Source organism: Watersipora subatra, chromosome 9, assembly GCF_963576615.1.
Source record: "Watersipora subatra chromosome 9, tzWatSuba1.1, whole genome shotgun sequence".
NCBI lineage: Eukaryota > Metazoa > Bryozoa > Gymnolaemata > Cheilostomatida > Watersiporidae > Watersipora > Watersipora subatra.
The window spans coordinates 3,751,437-3,777,207 of NC_088716.1; the positions used below are offsets into that span (position 1 = coordinate 3,751,437).

The 25,771-nt window shown below is 36.0% G+C and overlaps 2 protein-coding genes across 2 annotated transcripts; one reads left to right on the top strand and one right to left on the bottom strand.

Moving 5' to 3' along the window:
- The first annotated feature begins 6,213 nt into the window (after nucleotides 1-6,213).
- On the top strand, nucleotides 6,214-11,314 carry LOC137403518 (uncharacterized). The gene is made up of 3 exons (XM_068089455.1): nucleotides 6,214-6,380; nucleotides 9,394-9,531; nucleotides 10,939-11,314. Exons 1-3 carry the CDS (start codon nucleotides 6,224-6,226, stop codon nucleotides 11,199-11,201), a joined length of 558 nt encoding a protein of 185 aa, XP_067945556.1. The 5' UTR covers nucleotides 6,214-6,223; the 3' UTR covers nucleotides 11,202-11,314.
- A 485-nt stretch (nucleotides 11,315-11,799) lies between these two features.
- LOC137403517 (WASH complex subunit 3-like) lies at nucleotides 11,800-19,111 on the bottom strand. Its single transcript, XM_068089454.1, has 5 exons — nucleotides 18,904-19,111; nucleotides 18,071-18,235; nucleotides 15,840-16,016; nucleotides 14,505-14,573; nucleotides 11,800-12,392 (listed from the first exon to the last, which is right to left on the bottom strand). Exons 1-5 carry the CDS (start codon nucleotides 18,952-18,954, stop codon nucleotides 12,246-12,248), a joined length of 609 nt encoding a protein of 202 aa, XP_067945555.1. The 5' UTR covers nucleotides 18,955-19,111; the 3' UTR covers nucleotides 11,800-12,245.
- Nucleotides 19,112-25,771: the final 6,660 nt, after the last annotated feature.

Below are 25,771 nucleotides of genomic sequence, written 5' to 3' on the forward strand. Positions count from 1 at the left end.
ACAAATACTGCTGTTCCTGTTTTCATTGGCCAACTTTATACAGTTCTGCCCCAAACTCTCTTAATATAATTTTTTTTATATAACTCAAGTGTTATATAAAACGTGTATACACTTATTTTTAGGGAATTTTTTATAACGAATTCATTTTACTGCTTTGCGTAACGACCTGTAGTAATTTCTGTCAATATTTTGAGCTGTGAAATGAATTAAAGATGCGATCCAAGGTATTTTAACAGAAAAAATTTGAAAGTGTTGTTGTTTGAACAAATAATTTTTGTAGGTATGTCAAGCTTCTATTGGGTTGTCACTGTAGAGTCAAACTTACACATATTAAATCAATTTGGATTTTATGGCTACTAGTTAGCTTACTAGTTCTGTGTGCTGTGAGAGATTTTCATGAACAATCAGTATGTCAATAATTTTTCCATGAAGTGGTAAGGTGAACGAGTGGTGTAGTGATAGCTCACTTGCCTTTGAATCTGATGCCCAGGGTTCGATCCCCATGCGAGTTTATATCTTTATCCTAATGCTCTTAATGTGGCTTTGGACAAACATGTCTTATTATAGTAAGGATTGTTGTAACTTGCCCCAAATTATTACTGTTACTCAGCACACTAAACAGCTATTACTGTCACTCAGAAGCAGGTACTTGTTGCAAGTGGAATTTGGTTATGGAGCCAAACAGTTGCTTGAGTGCCGTTTGTAAGCCACTCATATTCTTGCCTACATCTTCACAGATACATGCAGAAATTGGAGAAACATATCAACACAGTAGAAGTGACATTAGATGAAAATCACTATGCACGAATGCGTTTGCAGAAACTTATGCAAATCAATATAGTCTACAAAAGGCTACCAGAAATCAACAACTTTCCGGCGCGCCTCCGGGTCTCCTGCGAAGCCCAGCGGTACAGACTCGAGCTTAACAGGTAATTATTGCTCTACTGTTTGATAAGGCCAGCTGATTGTCACCAGGTCTCCATCAAGTCATTTCAGTCACTTTTGTACTGTATAAAACTGGTAGGATGTATTTTGTATCCAACAGAGAAAGTATACAGGCAGAAATAAATGGTAAACTCGCAAGCTTAAGGGAAGCTTCTCACCGAATTGATAATGAAAGACAAGTATGTTTTCATCTATATTTTCTATTAGAAGGAAATGCAGTACTACTACTAATACCACCAGTACTACTATTATTGCTACTACTGCCACTATTGCTACTGCTAACACTACTATTATTACTGCTATTATTGTTACTACTACTATTACCGCTACTATTACTGTTACTACTCCTAATGTTACTGCTACTACTACTACTACTACTACTACTACTATTATTATTAATACTACTACCACTGCTACTATTACTACGGCTATTACTACTATTATTACTACTACTATTATTACTAATACCACTACTTTTACTACTACTACTACTACTACTACTACTATTACTACTATTATTACTACTACTACTCCAACTGCCACTACCAACACTACTAAAATGAAATTAAAACTATATTTATTTTAAGCTTTGAGGCTAAAGCAATGTTTGTTACAAGGCCTGAGACTAAAATCAAACTATATCTATTGCAGGATCTATTACAAAATCGTATACAGTTGGCCAATGACAACAGGAACTGCAATGCATGTGGCCTTGGGTGCACGATAGGTCTGTTTACAGGTGTGGTCTTATTAACTACTGGACTCATCTTCCTTCTAATCTATGGTGATGATGATCTCAACTCCATCAAGAACTCAAATTTGTATAACCTTACAGACTGCGTTAGTGAAAATGAAACAGCATTGGCCCCTACTGACCTGGCAAATGAGATACTGGCCTATCTCATCACCTTGGATTGCCTTTCTTTTGCCTTCAACCTCATGAACATCGGCGTCCTTCTCTATGGTTTTTTGGTCTTGGTCACATTCCAGTCAAATTACAAAAGCTTCAAGTTTACTGATACTTTTTACTGCCTTTCCTGTGGCGGATCTGTAATATTTTTGTCATTTTCCATCATCGCGAATTTATCGACGGTGAAAGGAACGACAGTACGCGACTGGCATTACCTCACTAACACGACCTCCTCTATTGATGGCCGAGCGATTCCAATGAATACGACATTGTTAGGGAATCCTCAGTGCACTTCGCAGAGGGTGTCAGACTTTTCAAATTTTAATGTTGTTTATGAGATCTCACAATTGGTTCAGATTTTACTTTCGGGCTCTTTTGTGCTGCATGCGAGTCGTCTGCTCCCACATGGTAGGATGCAGGAAAACCATCACGTGAGCGAAGTGCTGCAGTTCCTCGGGGTCACCCATTTCTTCCTCTGGGCGATCAACAGTTTTATTTACAGTCCTCATGCTAAACAATTTTTCTACGTGGAAACCTTTTACTACGGGGCATCCGCGTTCAATGTCATAGCTCGTCTAACCTTTCCAATAATTGTTTTTTATCACTTTACAACTGCCTTACGGTGCTTAAAATTGTTTAACAAATATGAATCAAAACCGTAAAATCAGCCACTCCAGGGGAATTGCAGTTTTTTTATTTTCAGAAAATGACTCATTTCGACATCGCAACACATGGTGCTAAACCTTTACGCATGGCATTAAATAAGCTGCTGCAATCACAGCTGACTTGAAATTGGTTTCGGGTTTGGTCAGCCGCAACCGAACATTAAGTTCTGATTGGCTAATATATTACTGACTTTCAAATTATACAAATTGTTTCTTAACAATAAAAAGAATTGCATTAAAAAAGCAAGAATAAAGTCTTCTGAGACTGTCTTCTTGCCATGTTTATTGTGTTTATTAGCAAAATCAATTTTTAACCAATTTTTTACGCTAACAGATAAAACTCCTCTGTTTGGCTTCACCTGACTGCTGATTACGGAAAGAGTTTTCTGGATATATAGAGTTTTTGAAAGTGTCTTTGCTAACTCAGATGTTTGTTCTATTATTCAACTAAACTCAGACCTTTGGAATTCATAGCCATTGCAATACCGAGTCTTTCACGCAATTCTGGTCATCAAGGTGACAAATTTCACTTTTTCGAATTAAATTGACATCTAATGATAAGTTATTTCAAACCTTTCACTCCGGATGAATTTCAATGCAACTCGTCGAGTCAATTCACATTGGCTACGTTAAGATGTATTGAGTTAAGCATCTTTGATATCATCCTAAATCTGATAAAAATGAACTTATGAAGTGGTATTGTTTACATGGTAAATGTTTACACTTCCTGTTTTGTAAGAATGCGGCTACTGGAACCATACGAAATGTAACTCATGTAAATTTACATTTTCACTGCAAAGACAAAATCATATCTGCTCAACTTTCTGCTAGCAACTATCAACATTCTAGCTGACGTTTATATCATTTATTTTCATATTTGTCATTGCCCCATTATAATACAATACATGATAATGTATTACAGATAGAATATGTATCTATCGCTTAATTCATATTGATATCTGCTACAGTTGAAATAAATTTTGATTGTTCTCAAATTAAATTTGTTGAACAACATTTTACTGTACGTAATTATGTATTATTTACCTATAAATATATATAAATATAAATCTCAGATTCTATCAGTCATTGCGAGAATGCTTTAAGAATGAAAAATCCACTGCGCACTGGATTTGAACTCGGAACATATTTATCCAATACACTAAATTGTCCAACTAGCTATACTATGGAATAAATTGTGCACATACTTAGTACACCTGCCAATCTTTCATGACATCACGCTTAACATTTTAGCTTGTGAAAAGCATGAAACCCTACCAGAAGAAAAATATGTGCCTACATGTGAAGGAAAATGGTTAAACTATTGCAACACTACTGCAATCAGTATAGAGCTGTAAAAGGCACTGCAGCCAGTACAGTATCAATTACACAGGAATAAACACAATACATAGAAACAAACACAGTACATACACAGAAATAAACAAACATCTTAAATTAAAATTTAGAATAGTGAATGTTGTATATGTTGATTAAAAGTGAATGTTCTGTTCAAAAACGTTTTATATTACCCGAGCAATGCTGGGCATTCACTTAGTAAAATATATAAAAATGACATAAAAACACTCAGCCATGGCTCCGCTGGTGGCGAGACCCCAGAATAGATGTTATTTCGGCAAGTTATGAGGGTTCACACCCTCAACTGTTTTAGGCATAAAAAGTTTGACGAAATAACAAATGTGCAATCTCTGTCTTTGCTGAGCATGGAGATTTGACCGTGGCTTCAAGTATAGACATTTCATAAAGAACTTGGGCATTACCAGCTTGCAAGGCTCTGCTCTAGCCGAGTGCCAAAAAAAGAGAGAAAGCAATGATATAGCCTTATTCATAACACATGTTTGAGAACATTTTGGCTGGCCGACTTCTGTATACTGTTTTATTTAATTTAACAAACTGACTAGAAATGTTTTAATATCTGTAAACGATAAGGACAGAAAACAAGAAGTGTGTAGTTGCAGAAAAAACTGCTTTTTAACCCAAGGGCCAAAGTACATGCCACTTTTTTTAGTTGTGTGGTTCTGGTACCATAAACGCATCTTTATGTGGCGCAGCAAGAGAAGAGCTATTGATTTCCCCATATTCACCGGATTGGCCAATCAGAATGTCCGGTTTAGCAACTCTACATTTATGTTATCAACAAGTCACTGATAAGATGTTTACCCTGCTGTAGACCAAATGTTATAATGGTCGGGTGCACTCTCTTAACACCCTTGATGCTATTGAGAATTGCAGCAAGAAACTCTAGCTGATAAATTCAACACAATTTTCAGGTGCTGAATTTATTGATTTACGTTACTCTGTACCGTTTCCTTGAATATTATTCACTGTTAGTTGAGATTATTCGGCCATATGAAGGTTCTTCCTGTTATGATCTTTTCCAATTATATGGATTAGACATTTTATGAGAGTCTAGGAAAATGCTAAGATTGTTTTCCATTACCTGCATTGAAAATTCCTGTCAGAATTGTCTCCCTTGAGGCTAGTTCACACTATATCGCAATGTGTCCATCTTATATCCCGCAATACAACCGTGATCGTCTGTGATAACATTGTTCATACCATTATAAATCCATTCGAGTTTACATCGGGAACAGTCCGCGGCATAGCGTTCTCGTCACACAATGTGGTCGCTGAAACGATAAAACACTAGTCTCGCAGTGACTATCATAAAGGAAATATAGAGTAAGCAATTCGTGACAAGCCCCATTGTCGGAGTGGAGCACATTGCACAGACTGTTGTGGATGCTTGGCGATATATCAAGAAAGTTTGACAGCTGCGATAATTCTAGACATATCCGCATTGTTTTGTCGATGTCATCAGTTTTGCGGTGCTCAATAAATAATTGTCGAGAGGACAACCCTGATATACGACGATACAGTGTGAACCAGCTTTTAACACAGGGATTGGATGCCCTTGCTGACATAACTTATCAAAGCTTGAACCCCGGACCTCCTTGGTAGTCCACAACGCGCTGACCACTACAGCATAATAAAGCATCAAATTCCCTTTAATTTGACTGACAAAAAGAAGTCACAAACCGACTGAAAGTATATACATAGCTTTTATTGCTATTAGCAATAATCAATGAAACAATGTTTTTCGCTACACGCCAGAAAAAAGATGAGAAGGCAGAAATCATGAATTATTGAGGGAGTTAAACAGAAGTGCTTTAAAAACTGGTAATTTAATAGAATTACGAAGGAGTAGGATAGTGAGTTGAAGGTTGTAGTAATAGAGAGTTCATAAACTCAAGCATGCTATAGTGGATTTAGTATGTTAGATTGATCATCTGGAGAATAATAGTTGAGTTGGTTTTTTTTATCAACAAAAAAAGATATCATACTGTACTCAGTCGAGTCTCTGATAGAAGACTTTAAAATTTGAACAAATAAAAAAGGCTAAAGAATTAAAATACAAAAAATTTATGAGGAGTAATCCAGAGGCTTGTTCATCGAATTTCCAAAGTGAGAGGAAAAAGATATTTCAAGCTATATTAATCTCTAATAACCAGCTACTCAGCGTGTTCAACAAATATATAGCATAACCATCTTCTTTTGTACGGAATATATATGAACATGATGATACGGTGAGAGTCTTATCTATAATCATGTTGACGCTGGTGCAGATGAGAGTTCCCAGTGAGTGATGAGGGGTCTAAGTAGGCAGCTGTATTGCAAACCAGTCAGCATGAGGGACAGAACTAACTGGTTACAGGCCATAGTCGGCCTCCTTCAGCTACTAACTGGAGCCACCATAGTCGGTGTCGAGGCTGAGATAATACGCCTAGAAGAGCCGGGCACCCCCGGAGCGTTCTCTCTCCTGCATAAAGAAGTTGCTCTTAAAGGTAAACTCAGGTTGGCATGTTGCATTAAGGTTTCAAAACTATGAGTATGTTCATACTTAATTCTGCAACTTTTGCCTGACTATGCAAGGTCAGAAGGTCAGAGTTATGGTCAGAAGGTCAGAGTCATGGTCAGAAGGTCAGAGAGCATTGAAAGCTGGTTCATCTTCTCATAGATTGCTTTCATTTTTGAAAGGGTTAGGCCTGATATACTTACGAATTTTTATGTGGAGGTGATCATTAGTAGCAGTATTGTATTCACATACTATATTATACCTTATTATAATTATATCATAAATCAATCATCTTTATTTAGCACTTGCCTAAAGTTATCATCTCAAAAGGCAGTAAATTAACTGTTTTATTAATTCCACTAGTTTAGTGCTCCATAAATTACTGTGTTGTCATGGTAACTGTTGGTTTTTTCAAGGAAACGTGATATCAAGTAAGTAACCTTGATTATTACCACAAGGTATAGCAGTATATAACTATGCGGCTGGTAAGGCAAGAAATTATTCTAAAATATTAGACTGCCATAAAATTTCCTCCTAAATGGAAGTAGCGGCAGCAACCTCAACAACAGATATGATAATCTAAGTAAGTCATTGGCTAAGTTACCGCAAAAATGGATTAATTTGAATTACCAAAAGCTAATAGCCTACTAATTGACTAGTGTCTCCTCTTCTTTCAGTTTTTCCCATTTATGGGTTTATGGCCCCCACCAATGGTATTTATGGGTTGCCCCCACCAATGGTATTTTCTGAGAGTTGGCTCATGAGATTCGGTACAAAAGCGATTGTAGCCTGATGCCCTTCCTAACACCACCAGTGGTCCTTCTGTGATTTGAACCACTGACCTTCTGATTATATGCCAGCGTACTAACCACTGAACCACTGCTGCTCCCTTCTAATAGACTAGTGCAACGGGTGGTAAGGCTGGTGGTCACACATCAGCCTTAATTTTTGATGAAGTGACTCATAAAAAACAAGTTAAAAAACTCAAATCTAAGATAATTGTGTAACTAATTGATTTATTTTTTAATTTAATTTTTAATTAATTAATTTAACTTTTAATTCAATTTAATTAGATTTTAATTTAATTCCATTGATTTAATATCTTTAGTGACAAGTACGAGTGCTTCCTGCAGTAGATGTGGTTATGAAAATAAATACATACAACCACGAATACTTGGGTGCATTCAGATTTGAATGGGTACACTAGGCAACAAATCTATTCTGGAATTGGCAACACAGCCAGTCTTCATTAGGTCAGACTATGGAGTTATCTTCTACCATCAAGAAAACAGTTTTAGCATCTGCATGTGAAATAGTAAACGAGTGGAATCGATAAAAGAGTTGCTGCCTCGTTTGCTGCCTTTTGATACACATGCTCAAAGATAAACTTATTATACTAAATTATAATATAACATGTAAGTACAATATACCTACTTATGCTCACCTCTACATACAAATATTTCTACTTATGCTCACCTCTACATACAAATATTTCTACTTGTGATTGTCTCTACATACAAATATGTCTACTTACGGTTGCCTCTACATACAAATTTCTGCAAGATATGAGATAAAATTTAAACAAATACTAATCTCAACTCACAAAGTGACAACATTGACAATTTTCTTTAACCATGGCAACATTGTAAAAGGAAATCGCTTATAAGAAGTAAAGAAAAATGAAAAATTACATTTTGCTCCATTAAAAAATTCTTTACATTCTTGCTTTTTCAAAAAATCACTACACCTCATACCAGACACCAACACCTTGCCAATTTACGTTATAGAACAGCGTTATACAGAAATAGCTTTTTCTTTCAACAAACATAATTTACTTACTTACTTACTTACTTACTTACTGTCTCATGGTCTAATTTGCTTTAAACTGGCGTGTATAACGTTATAATCTATCTATAAATTATTCAATTAATTTACATTTGGTATAAATCTATGGTGAGTTCAAGTAAATTTTGAGGCATATTTCTATCACTCATGCTTTCTATCACTCACGCTTTCTATCACTCACGCTTTCTATCACTCATGCTTTCTATCACTCATGCTTTCTACCACTCATGCTTTCTATCACTCATATTTCTATCACTCAAGCTTTCTATCACTCATATTTCTATCACTCATGCTTTCTATCACTCATGCTTTCTATCACTCATGCTTTCTATCACTCATGCTTTCTATCACTCATGCTTTCTATCACTCATACTTCTATCACTCATGCTTTCTATCACTCATACTTTCTATCACTCATATTTTTGTCACTCATATTTCTATCACTCATGCTTTCTATCACTCATGCCGTAATGCTTCCTTTCATGAATGTGTTTTTAAAGCAAACTAAAAATGAGATATGAAAGAATAAAAATATACATTCTGAATAAATTTAGGCCATGCATAAAATAACTTAAAGCAGGTGAAGTCACACGTTTCTATCACCAACTCTACTACCTTATCTATGGATTGCCATGTATTTCAACTATAAAAATTTTTATTTCATTTTATTTTATGTATAACTAGGCTCTTGAGTGTAGCTTTTCATATAATTATATATAATATATTTGTTTTATGCTATAATACATAACTTCTTTGATTGCTATCATTGTTCTTCTGGCTCAAGAATGAAGTAAACAACTTCGAAATACAATGGTTTTGAAATACAAAGTGGGTGTCAGAACAGATTAATTTTGTAAGTCAAAGTTTGGTGGCAATTTAGAATAGCTTTATGAATTTGGCGTTAAATTTTAATAATTATTTAATATTTAATAATGCTAATTGTCTATATAAATTTGATGTTTAGTTTTAATTAAATTTTAATAATTATTTTATTTACTATTTAATATTTCTGGATGTCTTAAAGAATTTGATGTTTACTCCGACTGATTTGTTAGTTTAATCAGCAAAAGGAAGTTTTCATAAACCGCTTTTCACCATTTGCTTTACTGTTATCATCCTATCTATCAGTTATCAGTTGCCTACTCTTGTCTGTGCAGGGCTATGCCAACTGGTGAGTGGTGTCGTTGTTTGGATTCAACTGTGCAGGAAAAATACGTTAACAATTCTATTGGCGCTTGTCATGTGCAGCATGAACTCTCTTACTCTTGCCTTCCTAATATGGCAATGTGGCTACGGTAAGCAGTTCCTTAAAAGCAATGACAATCATTCCCTTATATGGCAATGTGGCTACGGTAAGCAGTTCCTTAAAAGCAATGACAATCATTCCCTTATATGGTAATTCGGTTATTGTATACAGTTCCTTATAAGGCAATGAGACTGGTAGATTTGGAGTTGAACATTTTTTAACGAGGTTATGGCAGCAGGGCAAACATTTTCTAAATAGGTTGTGTGAAAACTGCAAAAGTTTTTTGCAGTTTTGTCTGTGATGACTACATCCTAATACAGTAGGCGCTTTCGCAATGTAAATAACCATTCCAAGAACGTTTACGTTATAGGGATTTTACGTTATAGGAACAGTAAAATACATGTAAATTGTCTAGTCCATTCCAAGATCTTTTCAAACTACCTCTTTGGCCATTCAAAAATACTAGACTTATCTTTTTAATTTATTGGCTGTATCGTAACTGTGATATTATTAGTTTGCATCGACAACTTGTCTCCTTTTTCTGATCAATTTTACTAGTTTTGTCGACTACAATGGCAGTAATTTTTACAATGAATTGATAGGGAACACACATATTCTACGTAAACTTACTAAAATTCGCTTATTTTTTCTAGACAGCAAAGTCTATTCTGCAAAGTAAAACTAATAAAAATATTTTATACGTCTACAATAAATCAGATCAAAAATACCTTTTTACTATAAAAAGTGGTGTTTACCTGTTTGTCGCCTATTTGTATCCAGGGGTCAAGGTTAGGATAAAAAATAACTTCCGACGATACTCCAACTTGTGACATTCACTGTAACACCTGCACCAATTGATTGCCTTCAAGTACTAATGAACAATTACGCAGCTACCTATTTTCGGTTGTCGACACATTTGACGATTTATCACCACAAACTAAGATGTCATGGAAGTTGTGTGTATAATAAATACAAAGCTATACGCACGCCGTTTTTCCTCTCACAATTGTGGTGAGATATGTTACCATTCAAATCGATTTTGAAAACTTACCCCGCCTTGACACTACGTTATATGGAACTTTTTATGTAGCAAAAACTTTGCACAATTTTCTTTACGTTATCTGGAATTTACATTATAGGAGTTATACGTTATAGAAACATCTACTGTACAGCAGTATGGCTATGATATACAACTCCTGATGTACATTATGTGATGTACTATGCCTAACACAGAAGGGGAACTTTGATGAGAATTTCCTAGTACAATAATGTAGCTTAGATAAAGTTTCCTAATAATATAGAAATACCACAAAAGGTTGTTTTCTTTAGAAGTTGTCAAGCCACTTTGTTGGTCTTACCTAATATCGACATGGGTGAAAAGATCATTTTTAACTTAAAACACCTGATCTATAAGGCATAACCCCTGCTTAAGTAGCTCGTATATATCGTGTTGTAGGAATATCGAGTATCAACGAGCAGTGCGATATGTACCCTGAGTCCTGCGTCAAGGGAACTATGGCGGCATACAGCAGGTCGCTGTTAGAGACCCAGGAGTCCATGTTTGCGATAGGAACAGCGAGTTGTCTCCTCGCTATCTTCCTACTTATACAGCGAATTAAACGCTCCATAGCTGAGTTAGAACTGAACTTAAAAACTCTTCAGAACCAATTCATCCAGCGCGACAACCAATATGACAATGTTGCCTTATATAGCAAGTAATGATAACTCCGAATTGTAGCAATGCTATATTGGCCATCTGCCAAATAGCGGCACAGTTAGAAGTATGTATGACCTTGTGTGTATATATAAGTTAATGAAGCACGAAACCTGACGACAGCATGGAACAGAAAGAATTGCTACTTTTATGAATGGGTCTGCTACATTCAATATACATATACCTACGTGTATATGAGTAATCAAATCTAAATATTTCAAAATTGCTGAAATTCTGCAGTTGGCTAAATATGAATGGAAATACTTAATGCTACAGCAAGTCAAGGTGTGTGGTCTTAGCTCTGAGCACATATGGTTATATGTGCTCAGAGACGGTTATATATATATATATATATATATATATATATATATATATATATATATATATATATATATATATATAACAATTTCTGCGCGCATATTTAGGATGCATACATATATGGTAAATAGTCTTTAAAAATAGGCTATGTCCAGCATCAATTCTTCATCTTTGATACCTGTTCTATATTGAATAGTATAAGTCAACACAGAGGGTGAAGAAAATCATAAACTGCAGTTTTGCGAGAAAGGGAAAAATTCCAAAGAAAATTTTTTGCAATTTTTTATGAAAGATTTATTCCCAAAATAATCATGACCGAACGTGAACATGATCTTTAAAATGAATGCTAAAGTGTATAATGATCACCAGCGACAGCAGTATTGTATGCATACCATAACATAGTCAACAAATTATAGAGAAAAATAATGAAATGAATCTGATTCTGCTAAATAAAGTATGTAACATTCGTGCACATTGCCAGTTACTGTAGTACATAGTTGAAAGTGACAATCACCTGCTAGTGCAAATCACTTGCCATGGCTACTGATGGACATTTGACAATAAAGCGCTTGTCAAAGCTAGCCATTAACCCTGCAAACAAACAATTGTCATAGCTGGTAACTTCCCACAGTAGAGCACTTGCCACGGTTAATGACACGCTGCAACCAGGCACCTGCTATAACTGTCACCTGCAGCAGATGATCATACCTACAACCTATACAGTACACCTGCTAATCACTGTCAGTGAAAGAGGCTTCAGAATCACTATCATCTCCGATAAGCTCAGCAGCAGGGGCAGGAGCATCAGGTGTGTCTAATAAATCTGGGTTAAAGCCTTCGGATTTCATCTTCATCTTTACGGCTGGAGGAGGAACGCCCTGCAGTAAAAAAAATATGTAGACTACAAGTAGATGATACAGAAAAGAATTTTATACCCTCCACTACTGCGAGTCATTGTTAAGTTTAGCCATCGTTCACGTGACTCGTACAGCAAGAATATGAGATTTGTACGCATGTTCAGTGCAGCTATGATAAACCCAAGTTTAACCCTTTAAAACCTGGGCTCAAAATAATTCGGGGAGTTGTTTTCCCACCTGATCCTATGCCCAAATAAAATCATCTTCGTAGTTTGGCTTTTTTGTACTCTCGATTTATGTAGAATGATGAGGCTTTGGTCGCTTTGTGCCTAATTTTCAGTGTAAGTCTGAAGTTTAAGCCGATTGGCCGATAAGTTCTTAAGAAATTGTCAAAAACCGAGAGCACTTCTAACTGACCGAAAAATGAAAAATGGTTTTCTAATGACATGCTGATTGAAGTTCTTTTCTATTCATAAAAAAATACACTTTACCAGACTCGGATTACTGCAATCATTATGTTTCTTCAGTTATTTCTAAAACATTTTTTTTGAGAGTGTGAAATAAGAACTATGTACTTTATTTGATTTCTGTTTCTTTGATTAGAATTTCAAAATAATGTTTGATTTGAAAGGAGTTGTGCTCCTTTATGCGCTTTCACAATGTACAGTTGTAACTACTGCCTAGGAACAGACCAGCTTGTAAATGCAAGACTAGGCTTCAGTAAGCTTTAGAATCCCCCTACGAAGGGTCATACATGTGGAGTATGGACTCCAAATGAGCAACTATAAAAGAACTAGCTGAATGCTCGGCGTTGCATGGGCATTAAAAACAGCTTATAAACAGTTGCAAGTAATGTAACTGCCTGCCACTTGCCATTAGCCTGGCACATTGCCAAAGACTTAATTGACTACGCTATTATCCGTATTGCTAAACTTACTAATAAAAGCCGTGAGAGCAAGCTTTAGTGACGTTGCGTAACGTAGAATGCTATGCCTATTTTAACCAACATAACTGCTGATATCGCCTCAGATTTCAATGCATCTCGCTTAGGTTAATTAATGAAATATTTGCCGGGCAAACGTAAAATTCCAAGTCCAAATCCAGGATGAAATAGATATTTCATTCCTAAATTTTAATAGCTATAGCTGGACAAACCGAAACACAAACTTTGAGATTTATAAAAATAGAATATGGTAGCGTTTTGCTTGGTTGAGGAATACAAGAGTAGACAACAACTGAGTCAGGTAGGATCTGTAAAAGCGCATGCATGGCACCTCATTAAAGATTAAAATGAAATTAAAACTCTTACTAAAATTTACACCAAATTTTAGTGCAATGTATCAGAAAAGATCCGTATTTTTCTATAATTGGTGAATGTTTTTACTGTTTGGGCTGATTAAACAGCCAGAATATTCAAAAAATGAAATCAACAAAAATTGATCGCGGTTAAAATGCTTGGATCAACCCTATGTGTAATTATGAGCATGTGAAGGATGTTGAAGTACAAGCTTGAATTTGAGTTTTTATACTGTGAACAGACAACTCCACATTTAAACAAATCAGCTCTTCCTACCAAACTAACATGAATAAGGTTTATAAACATTTGCACAAACTCTAAGACTTGGGCCCCCATTAAGACTTGGGTACCGCGGGCTCTAGTGCCCCCATTAAGACTTGGGTACCGCGGGCTCTAGTGCCCCCCTTAAGACTTGGGTACCGCGGGCTCTAGTGCCCCCATTAAGACTTGGGTACCGCGGGCTCTAGTGCCCCCATTAAGACTTGGGTACCGCAGGCTCTAGTGCCCCCATTAAGACTTGGGTACCGCAGGCTCTAGTGCCCCCATTAAGACTTGGGTACTGCGGGCTCTAGTGCCCCCATTAAGACTTGGGTACCGCAGGCTCTAGTGCCCCCATTAAGACTTGGGTACCGCAGGCTCTAGTGCCCCCATTAAGACTTGGGTACCGCAGGCTCTAGTGCCCCCATTAAGACTTGGGTACCGCAGGCTCTAGTGCCCCCATTAAGACTTGGGTACCGCAGGCTCTAGTGCCCCCATTAAGACTTGGGTACCGCAGGCTCTAGTGCCCCCATTAAGACTTGGGTACCGCGGGTTCAACTGCTGAAACAAACACCTACCATGTTGAGCATCTTGAAAAACTTGATATATCTGGGATCCTGTGAGATTTTAGGCAGGTCTGGCTCAGGCTGAAATGAAATAAAACTTAAAATCAAAGCTAAAACAGAACAATCTATGACAAAACAAAGGATGCTATGACTGTACCATCATGACAACAAGTTATTAATTTCAAATGCATAGTGGCCTGTCTGTCCGTCTGCAACCCCTACGGCCTAAAATTTCTACGCAAAACCTCCTCTAGATTGTTGCAAGCAGGAGTCATACATGGTGAGACATTGCACCGTGAAGTCTGATGAACCTAGTCTAATGTCTCTGAGCAATACGGAGAAGCTGATTGGATGCTAGCCTGAGCAAATGATGCTAAATAAGAGAATAGATAAACATTGAGAGTGAATTGTTATTATTGGTCAATGCAACACAGGCTGAAAAGTAGATCAAAGTTCAGATTCAGCCGATTATTCCATGACAATAACCAATCAGAAGTGACTCTAACACCCAATGAGTGTAGTTTCACTTGGTCGATAACAACAATCAGTTTTCCTTTTAAACACGTTTTACAGAAGTATGTTTTATTTTTAAAGTTTTGTATAAAAAGGCCACAAGATCTTTGTTAAACTCCAGTCGTTAAACTGAGTGTACCGACCAATTTATAACATAAGCAATAACTGCAATAGACAACACAAGTGAGGTGCTTAACTCGCATCCACTTTTCGAATACATACTATTATCGACTACATACTACCCTTGTAGTCTAGTGCGCTAGATCAACAAGTGTAAAGACTACCTGTACAATTATTTGAATAGAGCAGTGAGCTGTTGCGTAGCGCAATAGTTAGAGCATCAATCATCCATGTCAAAAGTTGAGAGTTCGAATCACATATAATGCAATATCTTTTCTAACCACAAGAAAAATGCCTTTTGTCTTGATTACAATGCAGCAGGTTCCAAACTACCTGTTTCGACATGTCAGTCAAAAAAACAATGGGGTACTAAGGCATTGCATAGAACCTTGGGAAGGTCAACTGTGATCAGATCTACTACCACTGCTATACCGAGTGCCCAGCTCTTACCAAATAGCACTACCATAAATCCTACACATCACTATTAAATTTAGCATGAGAGCCATATGAACGACGCTAACCAGTAACAACCTAACACCACTGTTCCATTTGGTAACTAAAACTGGTGAATTGATTGCAACTTTAAAAAAAGTCATAGAAAGCACTGTCTTTAAACCCAAAGAGCGATCGTCTATTCGACTATTATTAAAATATACATTGTCTATAGAACTAACTATGAACAAAGCATAAACCCAAATCCACAAAATAACGTACTGCAATAGGAGCTGCTGCCTCTTCCTCTGTTTCTTGAGGAACAGCAGGAGCTGCTGCCGGAGCAGGTGTCGCAGCGGTTGCCTCCGCAGCCGGGGCTGACACAGGAGCAGCGTTATCTGTTGAGTCACTAGGCTTCTCCGCTAGAGTGATGGCATCCATACCGGGTATAGATGAGAGCTGAGACAAATGATCATAGGCTATGAGAGAAGACGGGAGAGGGAGGAAAAGAGTGTGAGATGAGAGAGTGGGGCAAAAAACAATACGGACAAGGGATGGAATAGAATGAAAAAAAAGTAAAAATAATTTAACCCCAATTCCCAACATATTCCAAGCATCCATAAAGCGGACAACTGCTTACTGAATCTTGCTCAGTGCTAGACAATATAGAAATGTTCACTGTGATGTCGACACTTATGCAATTGATGAAAATAGACAGCAAGTGTATGAACAGAAGGAAAAATCTGCAGACGTGTAACCTATTCAGTGTGAAATAAAACTATGGTAAAAGAAAAAGGTCAAAGGTAAAGAAAAACCTTATGAACAGAGAGCAAATGGAAGATGGAAATACATACAGAAGAGGAAACACAATGAAGACGAGGAAGAGATTTCTTGCCGTAGATGACATAATAATAGTGGTGAGAGGATTTTTAGACGGGGAGAGATAAACAGAATAAATACATGTATACATACAGACAGATAATAGGTACACACACACATATATATATATATATATATATATATATATATATATATATATACCACCAAACCTAGCTTCCAAGCAGTTGGATTACAAGAGTGCACATATATATATATATATATATGTATATATATATATATATACAGAGAATAGGGATACACATATATATATATACATACAGACAGAGAATAGGGATACACATATATATACAGACAGAGAATAGGGATACACATATATATACAGACAGAGAATAGAGATACACATATATATACAGACAGAGAATAGGGATACACATATATATATATATATATATACAGACAGAGAATAGGGATACACATATATATATACAGACAGAGAATAGGGATACACATATATATATATACAGACAGAGAATAGGGATACACATATATATATACATACAGAGAATAGGGATACACATATATATATATATATACAGACAGAGAATAGGGATACACATATATATATACAGACAGAGAATAGGGATACACATATATATACAGACCGAGAATAGGGATACACATATATACAGACAGAAAATAGGTATACACATATATCCAGACAGAAAATAGGGATACACATATATACAGACAGAGAATAGGGATACACAAATATGCAGACAGAAAATAGGGATACACATATATATACAAAGTTTACAAAAAGAAGATATACAAAGGAAGAACTAGAAAGAGGATAGAGATAAATTTAATTCATGAAGCCCGTGAGAATGATAACAAGAAGAACAGGTGGGTAAAGAGTTGATGGAACTAAAGAATTGCATGAAACACATGCACAAATAGAATATGGCAAAAGGAAACAGGTACCTTTCTGTGTATGAAATACATGCACATATAGAATATGGCTATGGAGAGCAGGTACATTTGTGTGTGTGATGCATATATCCTTCGTTTTTTGTGACGTCATTTTATCGTTGTTGGCCATCTTTATAGACAATTTTATCGTTAAAAACACGAAGCTTTTGCAATGAATTTTTGAAAACGATGCTTTTGTTTGCAATTTTCTTTATTATATGTAGTATCAAAACAACACCTAAAAGTACTATTAAATAAAAAAATAACGATCGTTTTCTAAAAATATGGCGGCTTTTTCATGGACGAGCGCATGTGCAAACAACTTGATGATGTAAAAAAACAATGGATAGAATATGACAATTGGAAGCAAGTGCCTTTGCATGTGTAAAACACACGCACACATAGAATATGACAATGGAAAGCAGGTACCATTGTGTGTATGAAACACATGTGCATATAGAATATGGCAATGAAAAGCTGGTACATTTGTGTGTATGAAACACACGCACACATAGAATATGACAATGGAAAGCAGGTACCATTGTGTGTATGAAACCCATGCGTATATAGAATATGAAAATGGAAACCATGCGCCTTTGTGTGTATGAAGCGAATTAGTATATGAAATATGACAATGGGAAGCAGGTGCCTTTGTGTGTATGAAGCACATGAGTATATAAAATATGACAATGGAAAACAGGTACCTTTGTCTCTATGATACACATGGTAATCTCAAGCCGGTGTAGCTGTGATTCTATCTTAGTCATCTTTTCCTCACAGACACCTGAGAAGTGGTTGAGAAACTGTACTGTGTGTGTCACATAATGATTGATGAAGGCAAGCAGTCTCTTCTGATCGAGTGGTTTCACCTGCAACAGTTGTCACAATCAGCCTCATGGTTTGTGAAGAGACAAATTAGAAATAATTGAACATGTCACCTTGTTTATTGTGTCCTTTCGTAACACCTGCGATATGCATTTCATAGTAAAATTTGAACAATATACGAGTCGTCACCAGCAATAAACAATCTACACCATAACCACAATGCACCATCTTTTCTGTAGTTTATGATACCCAGATATAGCTTCACGATTTTCAAAAATCACCGAATAATTCGATATTACAAAAAGATGATTCCGAGATATACCACGATGATATTATTATGTAAAAACAACTTGTACATTTTTGTTAATATTTCTTTTGCATATTTCAACTTGAAAAGTAGCTGTTTTGTGTTTATGATAGTTAAAAACATTTATTCCATGAATGCCTGTGTGTGTGGAAGGCTCTGGAGTGACTTTATTATAAGACTAGAAGACTCGTGTGTTTTAGTTCCAGTATCGCTCTCTCTGAACATCATCAGGTGGGAGATAAATCGCCATTACACGATGATATCGTATATCGATATTGGCAATATATTTTTTCAAAGGTGGCGAATTTCTAAATGTCTACCTTAAAAATGACCACCAAACAATTAAACTGCCATATCGTGAAGCTCTATAAACAAACCGTGTTTGCCAACATTTTGCTACCATACCTTAGTGTAATCAATACCAGTTCCAACTATAGGTAGACCATCCTGGTCCATGCCTTTAGCAGCCGAATGCTAGGAACTTCTAAAAAGAAACCTGCAAATGAACAAGAAGATCTGAATTATCTTTTGTGTTAGCTAGTGATGCGATAATATGTTTAGGTAACAAAATAGAGATTGATTGTGAAAAAATAAACCGAATTATAAGAATAATATTTACACCTCATTTTCCAACAACCTGTAGAGTGCTGCTCTAAATTCTACATTTACATGGCAAAAGGTTGCATTTTTATTTGCAAAATATTCTATGTGAAACATAAAATGTCTTTTCTCAACTCTCATTTTAAATTCCTAGTTTTTACAATGATATACAGTCTCCCCCCCATATACAGCCCAGGGGCTGTATATATATTTTTGGTTTTTAAAGGAATAAAGCTTCACATTTGGTAATTCATTCCTGTTTACACTTCCTTTCTTTAAACAATGTGATGTTTTAGCCACCTTTTTGTGCTGGTAAAATGAGCTATAGATTTTACTGTGAACATAGTGTCTCCTCCACAAAGAAAATAGTGTCTCCTGCACAGAAAAAATAGTATCTCCTGCACAGAGAAAATAATGTCTCCTGCACAGAGAACAAGTATGAAGCAATTCCAAAGCAAAGGTTATCTTTATTTACAGTTTTATTTAGACAAAAATAACAAAACAACTTGAACAGAAATTGTTTTATTAGAATTAGCTGATAAAACTTTGAGTCTTTGCTGTAAAAAGAGAAATAGTAACAACCATAATAATAAAAATATAGCAAATAAAAAAGCAAGCAGCCCTTACACTATGTCGCATTAACCAACCTGATGACAAGACAAAAGTGTAATTAAACAGAGTTAACCTGGTCTGATACACGTTTAGTACGTAAAAATTGTTCAGTTACAAAAAATTTCTTAAACATATATTATATTTATTTAATTTATTACGGAGCCTTGATTATTTTGACTAAATACATATTTGAAAGATATTTAACATTACAACTAATGTACTAAATAAAAATATGAAAGAATTTGAAGTAAAAAGTCAAGTTAATAGAATACTAATCAATATTTTTATTGTTACTTTACCTTAGAGACATGTGAACAACTTGGACTAGGACTAGCAGGTAAGACTAGCAGTGGATATGTTCAGATGTGACCAACAGTGTAGGACTAGCAGTGGATATGTTCAGATGTGAACAACAGTGTAGGACTAGCAGTCGATATGTTCAGATGTGAACAACAGTGTAGGACTAGCAGTGGATATGTTCAGTAGTAGAGCCATAGAAATACGGTGCATGACTTACTTTAATTAACTTGGACTAATATAGTTTAAATTGCTTCAATGTTTAAAATTACTTTCATTTTTTTCAGTTCTATTGTTAATTTCTATCAGTGTTTTAGTTTATTTACAAAGCTTTTAGAACTTTCAGAGGTTTTATTTTGCATTTTTCGGCAATATTTCAGATTTTTGATTGTAAAGAATTCAAGAAATATTCATCAGACTTAATGTTTTTCCAATGCATTGTGAAAAATTAATTCTGATAACATTGAGACTATAATTATATTACAAATAAAACTTGTTTTCACGACAAACATAAAACGATCTTAAACAAAACTCTCTAAAAAGGCTCTCTTCATGGAATTAGGTCTATCTAGACTCTAGAGCGTTTCCTTTCATTTGAGTTGTAAATTTCCTTCATGTCGGTAAATTGTGACAAAACACTTCAAAGCTTTTTTTTATTAAATTAGGTTAAGGTAAAAAGAAGCTATGCGAAGACAAGTCATCCAGATCATTTAGATCTTTATCAGATAGTCAGCTAATCAGATAGTCAGCTACACAACTACAGGTATAATGACTGTAATTTCCGGTACTCCTGATGCACAAGCATTCGAAACGATTACAAATCATCCCTTGATAAAAGTAATTTTGACTTAGATAAAGTGATCAATCAGTTTGACAACATCAATTGACTTCTCTATTGACACATTTCTTTTAACTTGCAACGCAATGAAGCAACGCAATGTCGCAACGCAATGTCGCAACGCAATGTCGCAAGTTTAACTTGATCATAGTAAAATAATGAAAGCACTTGGTTTTATGTCTACGACTAAGAAAATTTCTAAGAAAAGTTAGTAACAGATTAGGTCAGTGTTCAAGGTCACTCCCAATGTCATTTGGCTCACCCCAAAAAAGGCCTGAGAGAGTGCATGAAACAATATATGCATTTTAAACAGTGTTGTAATCATTTTTTTTGAAATAATTTTTTTGACGTAGAACCTACAAACTAAATCTTTTTCATACCCTTTCACAGCTTAAATATAATACGTACTCTTTTGTTGCTGGTTCAAAGACGGTTATAATATCGATGAATTTGTTTCTTATCTACACTTTCAACTTCCATTAGAAAGCTTTTAAACTATCTAATTGTTATTGTTTTTGTTCTCTACCTGCAAGTAGAGGCTTTTTCTCTATTTACAATATTTCATCATTTTTGTTAAGCAAGTTCTTCCAACTAGTTGGCTAGTATGGTGACACATTGTCTTTTCTCTATTTAGCTCTTATTTTATCTGGTTCTCCTAGAATTTCCGCTATTACTGGTTTTGAAAAGTTGAAGTAAATTCTGCTCAACAAGAATATACAACTCCGAACTCAAGAGCGAGTTCACGCAAACTCGATGAGTTGATGAACAGACTCGTGGGCGAGCTGATAAACAGACTCGGAGGCGAGGCGATAAACAGACTCGTGGGTGAGCCGATAAACAAACTCGTGGGTGAGCTGATAAACAGACTCGTGGGTGAGCCGATAAACAGACTCGATGGTGAGCCAATAAACAGACTCGATGGTGAGCCGATAAACAGACTCGCGAGTGAGCCGATAAACAGACTCGCGGGTGAGCCGATAAACAGACTCGCGGGTGAGCCGATAAACAGACTCGAGAGTGAGCCGATAAACAGACTCGCGGGTGAGCCGATAAACAGACTCGAGAGTGAGCCGATAAACAGACTCGAGAGTGAGTCGATAGACAGACTCGTGGGTGAGCCAGTAAACAGACTCGTGAGTGAGCCGATAAACAGACTTGAGAGTGAGCCGATAAACAGACTCGATGGTGAGCCGATAAACAGACTCGATAGTGAGTCGATAAACAGACTCGATGGTGAGCCGATAAATAGACTCGCGGGTGAGCCGATAAACAGACTCAAGAGTGAGCCGATAAGCAGACTCGATGGTGTCTTTTCTCAGCTATTACACCCCAGCAAGCCAAGCACAATAATTCTTGATGTTCGGTCAAGAGCACTTATAGTGAAAGCAGCTATGATACGCTGGCTAATATCACAATGCTAAAGTCAGAAACAGTGACAAAAATTTTATACCCTATTTACTTTTGAAAATCAAGCAGAGCTTATTGTAAAGAACGCAGTATCTTTAATGGTGTTATATCTCTCAGTACCAAGCAGTAACACACCAGCAATGATGAAACTGACAGGTTATATAGCAATCCCCGGGAAAAATCTACAATTGATTGGCTGCACAGTAATTAGGTCAACCAATTCCACAATAACATATTTCGAATACAAAAACGATAACATTTGTCACTAACTAATCACATAATACGAGTATTAATAATTTTTTTGTGTTTGTATAGTAACATACAAATCTTAGAACAATATGGTAATAAATGGTTAACATAAAAAAATTGCTAGTATAACACATACATATACACTACATTGGACAAGTGTTAAGCGTGCGCCTTATACATGACTATTCAAATTTGTCTGAATTGCGACGAATGTAATATAGTTCCATTGAGTCAGCAATTTGAAGCTGCCGAATTATAGGCTTAGAAAAAACGTCATCAACTCTTTTACGCATGCTGACTGTCTATAAATACGAGTACACACTGATTCACAGTTCATTCGCTTTTACAAGCATGAAGCACTCGAGCACTTTTTTGCGATTTTTCTTGCAACAATGAGCGTGACCTACAGAGGCACGCTCGTGTACACAGACACCGCTGCTACTACTGTGATGAGGTGTTCACCACTCAGCTTCTCCTGCAAGCGCATGTCTCTGCTGAGCACCAAAGAACACAGTCTACCCAGACTGAACCCCAGATACCGAGGGTGTGTTCACCCCGTCGCCAACACCATCACCACGGGCAACGCTACACCAGGCCACGGCAGGACCGACGGCCGTACTGGAGGCCAGCCCGTGATGCTTGCCCTACTCCATGGCATGAAGTGGAGTCCAAGATCGGTCCATCGGTAGACTCCATCGGGGATGATAGTGATCCTCTCGGGCTACTGGACTCACAAGACAAAATCGATTTCTGAGTGCCAGTAGTCCCACCAACCACCTCGGCCCTTCTCAGGGCCACCATTTCCATTTTAAGAGTTTTGTTCTGCGTCGAAAATGGTGGAAAATCAGTGTCGTACTTATCATCCACTTTTTTATTACAAAATGAATATCTTTTCTTTTTTTCATACCCAACCGAGTGAAGAAACTTGTGAAGTTTAAAATAAACTTTACAAACGAACCGCTTGACGGTATATAATTACGGTTTGCTGATTTACTAAAAATAATAAATGGTTAAAACGCATCTGCACTCAACTGTGATTTCTTGATACCTTGCATAACAAAATTTCGTTAGAGAGTATATTGCACAACTTGGCAAATTCTAAATAAAAGCTTGTACTGTTGCAAACTATTTCTATGTATAGCTCTTTTCTGTGATATAGTCATCCAGTGTAGACTTAGTTGCATTGACTGCACACATTGTCAAGGCTGTTAAAGCAGACTCTTATTTGATACATATTCATTAGGTTTTCATGCTTAGATCCTGTCGTCCCAACTCAACATTTTTTTACATATTTTCTTACTCAACCAATTTTCTTTGCATTTTGATGTAGTTGCTTAAGATAATTTGTGTTGTTTACTGTTTTGCTTTAGTTGTTTTCCTGCTCACAACCTGTGTACTAAGCTTTCTGCTTATGTAGTAGATAGCCTAAGTGACAGACTTGATTGTTTGCTAGATCATAAAAACTAAATATTCAGTAAAATGAATGCACACACAATCACACATATCTAACAATAAAAACTATTAACCAAAATATTACGACCGCCGTTACATTGACAGAGAAACTTTTACCAAGCTCGTATTGCCACATTTGTAATGAATGCAACATGTCCAAACAATACTGATTTTGGGTTTTAGTGCTTCATTAGATACGACGATTAAAAATCTGAAACCATTCGCTAAAAACATTGTTCCATAACTTAGTTAACATGGTAAAGACAACAGCACATACAATTATCAAATTTATTGACTAAATGTATGGAAGAACGATCCTCGATTCAACTTTAATACAGCTTTCATAACAAGGATCTAAATTTCAATCAACGTATTCGTCCTTGCGAACCAGAAATAGGCGTGTATGAAGCCTTTGCGCAAACCTAATCAAACAAACATACGATACTTAACGTTTTTTAAATTTAACAGAGTAAAATAACTAAGGCTACAGATATTCTAAACATTGTTTTCTGACGACTCAAGCTGGCACGCTTTCTTAGTTACTTTCTAGTCGCTAGTAAATTACCTTTGTAGATCCTATTATTTAAAAAACCCTTAAAACGTGACAAACATTTTCAATTGGGTAAATGTTTTCTTTTTATTTTTTTGTTTTTTTTGGGCATATTTTCAAAGGTATAATTACTGCACTCTTTTTCATTTCGCTTGATCTCGGTTGTTGGAAGCAAGTTCTGCTTGATGTATGAAAGCATTGAGTGGAAGCATCTTAATTATCTGATTTTTTGGGCAATAACTAACTGGCCTAAAGTAGTTTAAATTGAACTTTAAATCTTTAATTAATTACTTATCACAAAAAAGGTCTGAGAGAATGTATGTATTTAAAATTACATTTTTACTGTTATTGTAAAATGAATAGCTTAGTGTTGGTGATTGATAGAACAGGATTATCCTACCTATTACTCTACACTGAACCTGGAATGGCGTAGTTTATTTATGGTTACTTTTATTAGTTATTGCTAATAGCTCCAAAATAGATTCTGATCTAGATTATTCACTGTTTTGATCAATTTATCTTGTTTATTGATGTAACCAAAATCTTACAGTTGAACTTTCCAGATGCTGCAATTTAGAACTACAGAACCAAAGGAGAATTCTTAAAGTAAAGAATATCAAGGGTTCTTCCCAAGACCTTACGTTTATTTTAGAACAAAAATATATGATAAGTTATACCTCTAGACCAAATTGTATGGAAAAGTAATGTCTGAGACTTAAAATAGAGTCACCCTCTTGTTCTCTCGGTAATCGACTCTTTGGCTTGTTCTGCTGACATGTCTGTCTGCCATGATGCAGCTGTATTGAGGAAGTGAAGAGTGAATATTCGTTCTTTTATATTGACTTAAGTGTTGAAGTGCCGGAGTGAAACTATATTTTTTAAGTTTTCAATTGTAAATCTTGTAGTTTTAGAGGGTTTTGGTTACTTTTTGTTGTTATTCGTTCACAGAGATTTTATCATATGTAATCAGTGATTATAATCCTTGGTCTGGTATAGATTGATACCAGATGCGGATCTTGATATACCGCAAGATGTTATAGTCTGGGTGTTGTCACTGATAGAGGGTCTGGTTAGGCGTAGATCTTAGATTTCCCTCTTTAGGAGTTAGACCATGGTTTCAGTCTGTGCTATAATTAGATTAAAAATCTTTTGGTGGTTATCTGACATTTTCTTTTGCTAAGTTCTCAATGTTCTAGTCGTAGAATGTGGTTCGAAATCTGAAGTTGGCTTGTAATCTTCCCATCTCTGAAATTTGTAGGTGCTGTAAC